Here is a 10,671-nt window from a genome sequence, read left to right as displayed (position 1 = left end):
TTCAAGGCCAGCCTGGTCTACAGAGTGAGTTCAAGGACAGCCAGAGCTACACAGAGAAACCCTGTCTCGATAAAAACAAAACAAAACAACAACAACAACATAACTCCTATCAAAATACACATGGATCTTTAGGGTCTCGTTCTGAATTTCCCCAAACTAAGCACGCTCTAAGAATGCTGTTGGATCTGGTAATGCGTGCTGCTATTCCCGGCCCTAAGAATGATAAGGCAAGAAGAGTGCATTGAGTTTGAGGCCAGCCTGGACTACATAAAAACTAAGTAATTTATCGGAAAGTGGAATGAGATGGCTCTGGGTAAAGACACTTGCCACCAAGCCTGAATTGACCTGAGTTCAGTCCCTGGAACCCATACGGCAGAAGGAGAGAAGTAATTTCTGCAAGTTGTCCCCTGACCTCCACATGTGCATTGTGGCATGTGCATACCTACACATGCAAATAATAAAATAAATAAAATAAATAAATATCTCTTAGACACTGACTACAACTTAGCCAGGAGAGTGAGCCTTTAAACATCTTTCTGGGGAATGCCCATATCTCCAACTTCTAATAATATCATTTCTGACACATCCATTCCATAACCTGAGACATCAGGACTTGTCCTTCGGCCTTTCCTTAGCCTCTGTCTGTCTATTTCCCTCTGAGTTCCAGGTGCCACTCCCTGTGGGCCTGCGGTGTCAGCTCCCATAAGTTGTGTGGTCTCTCTCTAGATCTCCTTTTGTCAAAGGAGACACTGAGTGGTAGGCGGTCCCTGGTGTCCGATCTGGTCCAGAAGCGTGGTATCTGTCAAATGCCCCCACACACCTGCAGCCTGCATCTTCTCAGCCAACAGTCCCCGCTGTTCGGCTTTTTTTTGTGGAAAAGAGAAGGGGGCCAAGGATGGCTTGACAATGTTGGTCTGTTTTATGTGTGCGATGCAGGCTATATCCACATCGTAATGAGGGAGACGGGAAGGCCGGAGCCGCCTGTGGCCGGTCCCCAGGTCAGGACCAGCAGTGCTTTGCTGGCCCTGCTTGGACTCTGTTTTTCTCTGAAATGAGTGATTGGAAAGGGCAGGATGGGTGGGTCCAGCTTCCTGTTGGTCTCTCCAGCCTGCCTCTTCCATTCTTGCCCATGTGCCCCATGGGTACGGTCTGCCTGTCTCCATAATCGTGCGTGATCGTGAAATGCCACGCTGCTTCCTTTATTTTTAGAGATAGGGTATTAATATGTAACATAGGCTGGCCCTCAAACTCAAAATCCTCCTGCCTCAGCCTCCCAAGTGCTGAGAATTACTGGTACTCAGACCATAACCACTCTAGCTGGTAAGGTTGAATTGTTTTGGATCTTTTTATTTTCAGTTAAAATGACTTAATTTAATTTTCTTTTTTGATATTATAATTACATAATTTTCCCTCCCCTTTTCTCCCTCCAAAGCCTCCCCATAACTTCCTCCTTGTTCTTTTTCAAATTCATGACTGCTTTTTTCATTAATTGTTGTTACATATATATGTATATACATATATACATACATACATACATACATACATTTATGTGTTCCTAAGTGCGTGTGCAGCCTTGTCTAGCCTAGCACTCACAGCAATCCACCTGCCTCTGCCTCTCCCCTAAGTGCCTGGATTACAGGTGTATACCACTCTGCTCAACTCCCAGTGGTAATTTTTCCATTCTAAGACCCTTCTTTTCTTTTCTTTTCTTTTTCTTTTTTTCTTTTTTTGTTTGTTTGTTTTTTCAAGATAGGGTTTCTCTGTATAGCTCTGGCTGTCCTGGAACTCACTCTGTAGACCAGGCTGGCCTCGAACTGAGAAATCTGCCTGCCTCTGCCTCCCAAGTGCTGGGATTAAAGGTGTGTGCCACCACTGCCCAGCCCTTCTTTTCAACAATAAAAGAAAATTCTAATTTTACTTTTATGTATATAAGAGTTTTGCATGCATGTTTGTCTGTGCACCACAAGAAAATGTGCGTGCTCAGTGCCCACAGAGGCCAGTAGAGGTTGTCAGATCCCCCAGAACTTGAGTTACCAATCTATGATTGAGCTGCCATGTGGATGCTGGGAACCAAATCTTGGTCCTCTCGAAGGGCAACTAGTGCTCTTAACCACTGAGCCACCTCTCCAGTCCTTTCAACAAAATTTTATTCCAAAGGACAAATAAGAGTGGTAGCCCCCTGGCTGGGTGTTGTAGTGAACACCTTTAATCCTAGCACTCGGGAAGCAGAGGCAGGTGGATCTTCGGGAGTTCGAGATCAGTCTACATAGGGAATTCCAAGGCAACCAGGGCTACATAGTGAAACCCTGTCTCAAAAAGCAACAACAACAACAAAATAGTTGTACCCCAAGTTGAAGCAAGCGAGGGGCATGTGTGAGTCGTAGAGACTGCCCAGGTTCCTACCGTCAGCGTTTCCCATTTTACAGGTGGGGAAACTGATCCCAGGAGGAGGAGAGTGCTTTCCAAAGGTGGAGGATGTTTGTGTGCATATGGGGTGCTAGCCTTAACCAACTTCTGAGAACCCTGAGGCCAGAGAAGTAGTCAGAGGCCTCAAGCCATGGCTTGGCTGCTCCTCTAGCCCACTTCTCTGTGCCAGCCGAGGACTGCCACAGCCACACACATACCCTCTTTTTGGTTCACAGGTGGGCATTCTCTCTGGCCTCCACTTAACATTCTGGGGTCCCGGACCCTGCCTCTCTCCTCCCCAGATCAAGGCTGAAGACCCCACTGGTGATTCAGCCCCAGCAGCACCCCCGCCCCCCCAGCCGGCTCAGCCTCATCTGCCCCAGGCCCAACTCATGTTGACGGGCAGCCAGCTAGCTGGGGTAAGTATCTGTCGAAGGACCATGTGCGGAGGAGGGTACGATCCTCCCTGCCGGTGACGAGCCTCACCAAGGCCACAGCTGCCCCCTCTCACTTGCCTCTTCTCCTCCTCCTCTGTCCTGTAAAAGATGTGTCACCTAACGGCCTGACTCAGATCCTAAACTCTCTCTGCCTTCTCTGCCCCTGCTGCCCTGCCTGTGTCTGCCCGCTCACGCTGCGGCTCACCGCTGCCTGCAGCTCTCAGCGCTGATACCCGCTCAGCAGCAACTCCTCCTCCAGCAAGCTCAGGCCCAGCTGCTGGCCGCTGCTGTACAGCAGTCCAGTGCTGCCGCCGCCAACGCTGCTGCCGCTGCCGCTGCCGCCTCCACCTCCTCCTCCACCTCTTCTGCCTCCTCCTCCACCTCGCAGACCCCAGCCTCCTCTGGGGGAGGCGACCTGCCACCATCACAGCCTACCAGCCAGCCCCCAGGGACCCCCCAGCTCACCTTGTCCCAACCCATCCAGCTCACAGCACAGGTAAGGGCAGCCCCCACCCCCTACTCCCCGGAGCAGGGGACCTGCTGAAGCACACGGAAGGGGTAACTGGTCCACCAGGGCCCTTCTGACACCAACCGTGTGCTGGGCAGTTCTGCAACTGTCAGAAGCTTTGGGAGAGTGTACCTTCCCATCCTACAGATGGCTAAAGCAAGGCTCCCACGGAGTAGCCCATGTACCTGAGTCCTCTTCGTGGTGGGTTCAGCTACCCAGTCTCTGTGCATCTTCCAAACACTCGCCGTATAACCAGAAGTTGCCACCCTCATTACCATGAATGGTGTCTGTGTGGGCATAAAACAGAAAGGCCAGGAATCAGAATTGGTGCTCCAGGCAGGCCTGGGAGTGTAGCTCAGTTGGTAGAGCTTGCATGGCGTGCCCAAAGCCCTGAGTTCAAACCGAAAAACCCAAGCATAATCCTAGTATGATGGCAACACACCTGTGACCCCAGTGCTCAGGAGGTAAAGACAGATGGATCAGAAGTTTAAAGTACCTTATCAAGGTTGAGGTCAGCCTACGCTACAGGAGACCTGTCTCAGAAAACAGAATGAAGCAAAAATACAAATAATCAAAACTCCCTAAAGTAGAGCCGTGCCTCTTGGTTCATTAGTGGATGATATTCCAGTAAAAAGGTCGATGGACAGAGTTTAAAACCAGTTTCACCCTCCCAGTATTGGAGCCGGCACGTCTACTTCAAATCATGACTAGTGGCTATGGTTGTTACCTGGAGTCGCTATTACAAGCTGCTATCAACCCAATGGTTAAAAACAAACAGCTGAGCAGGGTTGTCACACACCTCTAATCCCAGCACTTGGGAGGGAGAAGCAGGTAAATCTGAGTTCGAGGCCAGCCTGGTCTACATAGCCAGTTTCAGGACAGTCAGGGCTACACAGAGAAACTCTGCCTCAGAAAAAAAGAGAGAGAGAGAGAGAGAAAGAGAGAGAGAGAGAGAAATGGAGCCCCTTGTGTTGGAGCATATCTACAGCCCAGCACTTAGGAGGCTTAAGCAGGAGGATCTCTATGAGTTTGAATCCAGATTGAGTTACCTAGACAAACCTAGAAAATATCAGAATAAAGCCAACCAACAAAACCCAGAAATATATTGTCACAAACCGCACTGCCAAAGTTAAGATGTCGGCAGGGCCGTGCTCCATCTGAAGGTTTGGGAAAAGCCTTTGTTGTGTCTAGCTCCTAGCGATGACAGTGATCCTTAGCGTCCCAAGGTGGAGATGGGTCAGAGGGGTCACTCCACAACCTGCCTGGATTGCCATGTGGACCTTCTGTCTCTGTGTTTGTCTCTGCCCAGATTTCCTGTTCTTATTCGGACACCAGTCACTGTACTAGTGCCTATCTCATGAGCTTATTTTAACTTTGTTATGTCTGCAAAGACCCTATTTCAAGATATTTACAGGTACCTAGGTCAATATTTTAACCTATCTTTCGAGGGTTGGGCACAGTTCGACTCAACAGTGACCTATATATTTTCCATACAGTGGTGGCTGGTTGCAAGTGGTGGTTCAAAGGTGGTGCGACTTAGCCAGGCAGAGTGGAGCACTCAGGAGGCAGAGGCAGGCAGATATCTGTGAGTTTGAGTCCAACTGGGTCTACATAGTGAGCTTCAGGACAGCCAGACCTACGTAGTGACACCCTGTCTCAAAAAAAAAAAAAAAAAAAAAAAAAAAAAGAAGTGGTGAGTCTTGGTCTCAAAATAAAAAGTGAAAATATAGGCTGAAGATGTAGTTCACTGGTAGATACCTACCTAGAATCCCCCAGTGAGGGACTGGGGGTGTGACTCAGTGGTAGGGCCCCCTCCTAGAATCCCCCAGTTAGGGCTGGGAGTGTGGCTCAGTGGTAGAGCCCCTGCCTAGAATCCCCCAGTGAGGGGCTAGGGTGTGGCTCAGTGGTAGAACCCCTGCCTAGAATCCCCCAGTGAGGAGCTGAGGGGCATGGCTCAGTGGTAGAGCCCCTGCCTAGAATCCCCCAGTGAGGGGCTGGGAGCATGGCTCAGTGGTAGGATGCTTACCTAATACGCACACAAGAGGACTAGTTAAATAAATCCACAGTAAAGAGAGACAAAAGTCAGCAGTCGCAGAGAAGCCCAGGCTTGCCATTCAGGTGGCTTCATCCTCTGCAGTCCACTCCTGCCTGTCTTGTTTCTACGAGCACTTGAATTCACCACATTCTAAGATGGTGAAAGTTTTGGGAAATCCTATAGCAAAGAAACCCTTTAACTGCTTTTGGGATAGCTTCTCACCTCCCTTCTCTCATGCTATCCTCTATCTCCCCCCAACACCCTTCGGGGAGCTGTTGATGAAGGGGAACTGTCCACCTCTTGTGGGGCTGTCCTCACTGGGAGTTTACGCATTTTGGGAGGTCCATCTCATTACGGATGCTTTCGGGACTTTCCTGAACACTGAGCTGTGCCTGCCTCTGGGCCTGGTTCTGCAGAGTAACCACTCTGCTCCATGATGGCCCTTCCTAGCATAGCCCTACCCATGCCAAGCTCACCCTGTGGCAATAACCAGACACCATGCCAAGGTGTCTAAAGATGGCACCTCTGGATTCACGTGTCATCACTCAGAATGCTGGAGAGTCGCAGTGACGAGATGGGATCCCTCGTGAGTAGGATTGTGAGGCTCTGGGAGCTCAGAGTTCTAGCCACACAACCTGCCTGTCATGGCTCTTGCTTCAGCCATTCTTCACGGGGACATGGTTTCCAGTCCCCTCCCACCAGGGCCACCAGAGACTCCTGCAGCAGGTGCACGTCCTTTGCTTGGTAGCACACACAGTGCAGAGTCTTAGGGATCCTTGCTGAGGCTTTGCTTCCATTTTCCTCTCCATCTCGTCCTTTACCTGGGCAGCTCTTCATCTGTCACACCCAGCTCAAATCCCCATATCCAGCTAATCTATGTGGGTTTTCCTGTTCTGGCTGTGTCTGAATGTGTCTGAGGAGCCATCTTTCAACAGAGTACAGGAAGGAGGAGAGGTGGGTGGCCTGGTGTAGCACTGGCCATGCCACCATGCCATGAGCAAGTCATAGACACTCCCTGTGTTTGTGCAGCATCAGGACCACCGCCAGGCTGATGCTCAGGCGTCTGCCGTCCCATCATGCTCTAGTGGCTAGATCTCCAGTACTTCTCCCTGCAAGCCCTTTCCTCTTGCTTCTTTCCCTCCTAGACAGCCTCATTCTGGGTCTTTCCACTCAATCCCCTTAGCAGGTGCAAAGCTGAATTCTAGGAATTCATTCTCATGGGCTGAGATGCCTTGTGGCCTCATTCGCTCAGGAGTGGTCTGTGTTGTACCTCCAGTGTGCTGGGTAGCACACGGGGACCAGGTACAGCTCCTCCTGCCCATGGCCTCCACCTTTCTAGAACAGCTCCTGGGCTTGAGTTCCCATCTCCTCTGCCCACTTCCACTTCTCTTTGCCTGCTCTGCTCTGTCCCTGCAGTCAGGTCACTTGCATCCCCAGTCCTCCTGTGTGTTGGACCCTGGCAGAATCTAGGGACTAAGGAATGAGTCACAGTCATCTTTGCCTCCCAGGAGACTTCCTGGCTTGTAGCGAAATTAAAATGTGTTACAATTTGGAAATACTAAGAAGTCAAGCCAGAAGCACTCTTTTTTTGTTTTTTTTGGGGTTTTTTGTTTGTTTGTTTGTTTGTTTGTTTGTTTTTCCAGACAGGGTTTTTCTGTATAGCCCTGGGTGTCCTGGAACTCGCTCTATAGACCAGGCTGGCCTCGAACTCAGAAATCCACCTGACTCTGCCTCCCAAGTGCTGGGATTAAAGGCGTGCGCCACCACTGCCAGTCTTGGAAGCACTCTTAAGGCTGTGGGTATAGCATAATGTAGTGTCCTGCCTAGAATCCCTCAGTGAGGGGCTGGGGGTGTGGCTGAGTGGTAGAGCACCTACCTAGAATTTCCCCAGTGAGAGGGTGGGGCGTGGCTCAGTGGTAGAGCCCCTGCCTAGAATCCCCCAGTGAGGGGCTGGGGGTGTGGCTCAGTGGTAGAGCACCTGCCTAGAATCCCCCAGTGAGGGGCTGGGGGCGTGGCTCAGTGGTAGAGTTCCTGCCTAGAATCCCTCAGTGAGGGGTTGGGGTGTAGCTCAGTAGAAGCACAGTAGAATACTTACCTGGTTTGCCTGAGACAGGGGTTCAAACCCCAGCACCATAAAACAAGCAAAACAAAAAATTCATGACCCCACCACTTTAAAATGATATTATAATATAAAATAAAGAGGGAGCATTCCCCTGCCAGGTAGACTGTTTGTCAGGATGCTTCCCTGTAGTTTCTAAGCTGTCCCTCTGAAAGGACGATTATATTACATACAGTTGGATAATTGGCCCATCTGGTGCTTGGTGTGGTGTGTTCTACTGAGCTATGTGGATGTTTATCAAATCAATGAGGGATGCTTTGTCGTTACAGTTTTTCAATCAAGGAAAGGAAAGGTGTCTCTTCAGGGGGGTCTTTCAGAATGCCTGGAGCAGGGGTTGGCATTGACTGAAAACTTAACATTAACTGTGAAAACATCGTTTTGTATTGGTTGAGTTGGAAAGGACTACAGGACATGATGCCTAAGCATATCTGCTAGGCCGAGGGGGTCTAAGGAATTGTTCCCCACGGGGTCTGGTCTGGTGGGAATCTGGAACCAGGAACTGGGAGGTCGTGGAAGGTCAAAGAAGGACAGGCTTGCAGACAGCGAGCAGTGTTGACATAAGAGAAGGGCAGGCTCAGAAGCTGGGCCAAGGTGGTAGGGAGAGATAGCTGTGGATAAGCTTGGCTGAGGATCATGCTCACCAGAGCTGAGGTCTAAGTGGCTGAAGAGCGGCAGGAATGTTTGGCTCAGGTCATTGAAAAGGTCTACCGTGGAGTATTGGGCCCAGCTCCAGGGATATCTCCTCAGTGTCTTTCTGGAGCAAGCAAAATGTCCCCTGCATCTCTCTGCTCAGAACAGGTGTATCCTCTGGCCTCATTTGAATCTGTACCTAAGCCTTGAAGAACTGCCTCTCACTCCTGAGACCCGAACATGGGGCAGGGCAGATGCCCAGATAGAAGAGTGGAGCCCTATTGTTTTAAAAAGGGACAGCGGTGTAGGGTCAGCATATAGACAGAGCTATGGAGTTCTGGGCTGGGTAGTCCTGCCTACTGATTCCTGGTCAGGATGTGCAGTTAGTTGGAATTTCAGTAAAAGGTAATATGCACACTAGGAGACTCTGAACACAAGTTTTCCCTCCTCCCTGTTGAATGTCTCCCCACTGTTTGTTCAGTGACCCAGTCAGGGACTCCTGCGCTGTGGAATGTAGCCTCACTGGCCCCGCCCCTCCATGGGGCCTCACTGGCCCCGCCCCTCCATTGCCTTTATTTTTAATTTCCTCCCTGACTGTTCAAACTTGCTTTTTGTTTTTTCAGATTTATTTTTATCCTATGTGTACTTGTGTGTATTTATGTGAACAAATACCATGTCTGGGTGGATGTATGTGAAGGCTAGATGTCCTGAAGCTGAAGTTTCAGGCAGCTGTGAGTTGCCGGACGGACGAGCTGGTGCAGAGCTTCAGTCCTCTGCAAGAACGGCAAGAGCTCTCAACTGCCGAGCTTCTCTCCAGCCTCCTTCCCTTTCGTTTTAAAACTGAATCTATATGGCACAAACTAACCTTGAACTTCTTTATAGCCCACACGAGCCTTGAACACTTACTCCTCCCTCAGCCCCCCTCACACACCCCCAGCGCCACACTCCCACCTTCTGCTCCATCACATCATGAACCATCACGTCCATGAACGTGCCATCCATAAAGTCCCTTGTCTATGCCATGCCTACCCATGGCTGGCTGTCCTTGAGGATGGTGTGCCCCAGCAGGGAAACAGACCATAAACAAACACGAACCAGCAACAAGTGGTTCAGAGGAAGGGTGATTCACAAAACGAAACAAGGCCTCGTGGGAAAGGGAGGGGCTGGCCTAATGGGTGGTTAGGAAAAACTTCACTGAGAAGATAGCCTTTGAGAACCCAGGGCTGAGTGAGTCAGTTTTGAAAGAAAAGGGGGGTGGGGGCGTGGGGAACAACCAAATACAGGCGGAGAGGGAAAGCAGCTTGACTTGAGTAAGGCTGGAGTGGGGTGGACGAGGAGGCGAGGGAAAGCCAAGTGGGGTACACCCTGTGGTTCTGGATCTTGGGGTGTGTGGGCAGGAGGATAAGGACTCAAGGCCTGCCTTAGCCTTGAGACAGTGTCTCAGCCAACCAACAAAACCACCACAGGCTGGGGACATAGCTTGGTGTAAAAATTATGCTGAGAAAGCCTGTCGAAGGCTCAGGTGGATCCCTAGCATCCTTGTAAAAATTGCGGGCTCAACAGTTCTTTCTTCCCTGTGATCCTAGCTCAGTGACAACAGCATACTTGGGGCTTGCTGGCCCACCAGCCTAGCTGACTTGTTAGCCTTCTGGTTCGGTGAGAGACCCTGTCTCAAAACATAAAGTAGAGAGTGATTGAGGAGGACACTCCTGGTTGACTGCTTGCTGTCCTGTCCCTACATGCGTACATACACGTGTATACAGGCATGCATGTGCATGCACACGTGTACAAAGATAAGTGTGTGTGGAGGCAGGCATAAGGGAGAGGAGTCAGACAGAATTTAGTCTGTAATTTAGAAATTATTCTAAAGCCAGGGCTGGCAGCACATACCTGTAACTCCAGCACTCAGGAGGCTGAGGCAGGAGGACTGCCCTGAGTTCGAGACCACCTGGGCTGCAATGTGAGACTCTAACTCAAAAAAAAAACAAAACACAATTGTTTGAGCTGGAGACGAGGCCACTTGGTAAGAGTGCTTGCATGAGGTCCTTCCATCTACAGCACTGTGTAAAGCTCTGGTGCTGGCACACACCTGTAATCCCAGAACTCACGAGGTAGAGGCAGGAGGCACTGTCCAAAAGGATCAGAAGGGTTCAAGACCACCCTTGGCTACACAGTGAGATGGGGCGGCCTAGGACCCATTCCTAAGGTTTGTCACTCGCTGGACAGGCAGGTGGGTAATTGAACCAGACACGAGTCTCCTGAGAGACGTCAAACGAGGGAGTGGTATGATTTGATTGACTCCCTTTATGGTTCCTTGTGTTAGCTGATGGGAAGAGGGGCTATAGATCTGGATGTAGAATCGAGAGGAGCCATAGGAAGTGGGCACACAGGTGGGAAGGGAGGCTGGCTGGCACAGGAAGGATGTGGTGTTGGAACATGGATTGCATTGGCCAAGAACTGATTGCTGGGATTTTGGCTTCTGTATCTAGTTGGTTTTTTGAATTAGAAAAGAAACAAGTGTTTCATTGGACCTGTT

At 50.2% G+C, this 10,671-nt stretch overlaps 1 protein-coding gene across 16 annotated transcripts in view; it reads left to right on the top strand.

Annotated features, from left to right (window-relative positions):
- Pou2f2 (POU class 2 homeobox 2) overlaps positions 1-10,671 on the top strand; it is an 80,686-nt gene that overhangs the window by 57,059 nt on the left and 12,956 nt on the right. For 8 of the 16 annotated variants that reach the window (XM_031385719.1, XM_031385720.1, XM_031385721.1 and 5 more), the window contains 2 exons: positions 2,643-2,825; positions 3,061-3,339. In XM_031385719.1, coding sequence (XP_031241579.1) covers positions 2,643-2,825; positions 3,061-3,339 — 462 coding nt within the window. The remainder of the gene's footprint in view (positions 1-2,642; positions 2,826-3,060; positions 3,340-10,671) is intronic. The other 8 variants (XM_031385733.1, XM_031385729.1, XM_031385732.1 and 5 more) reach the window with 3 other exon arrangements.

Source organism: Mastomys coucha, unplaced genomic scaffold, assembly GCF_008632895.1.
Source record: "Mastomys coucha isolate ucsf_1 unplaced genomic scaffold, UCSF_Mcou_1 pScaffold21, whole genome shotgun sequence".
Lineage (NCBI taxonomy): Eukaryota > Metazoa > Chordata > Mammalia > Rodentia > Muridae > Mastomys > Mastomys coucha.
Note: the sequence above shows the minus strand (reverse complement) of the source record. Positions and strands in the feature narration are given on the sequence as shown.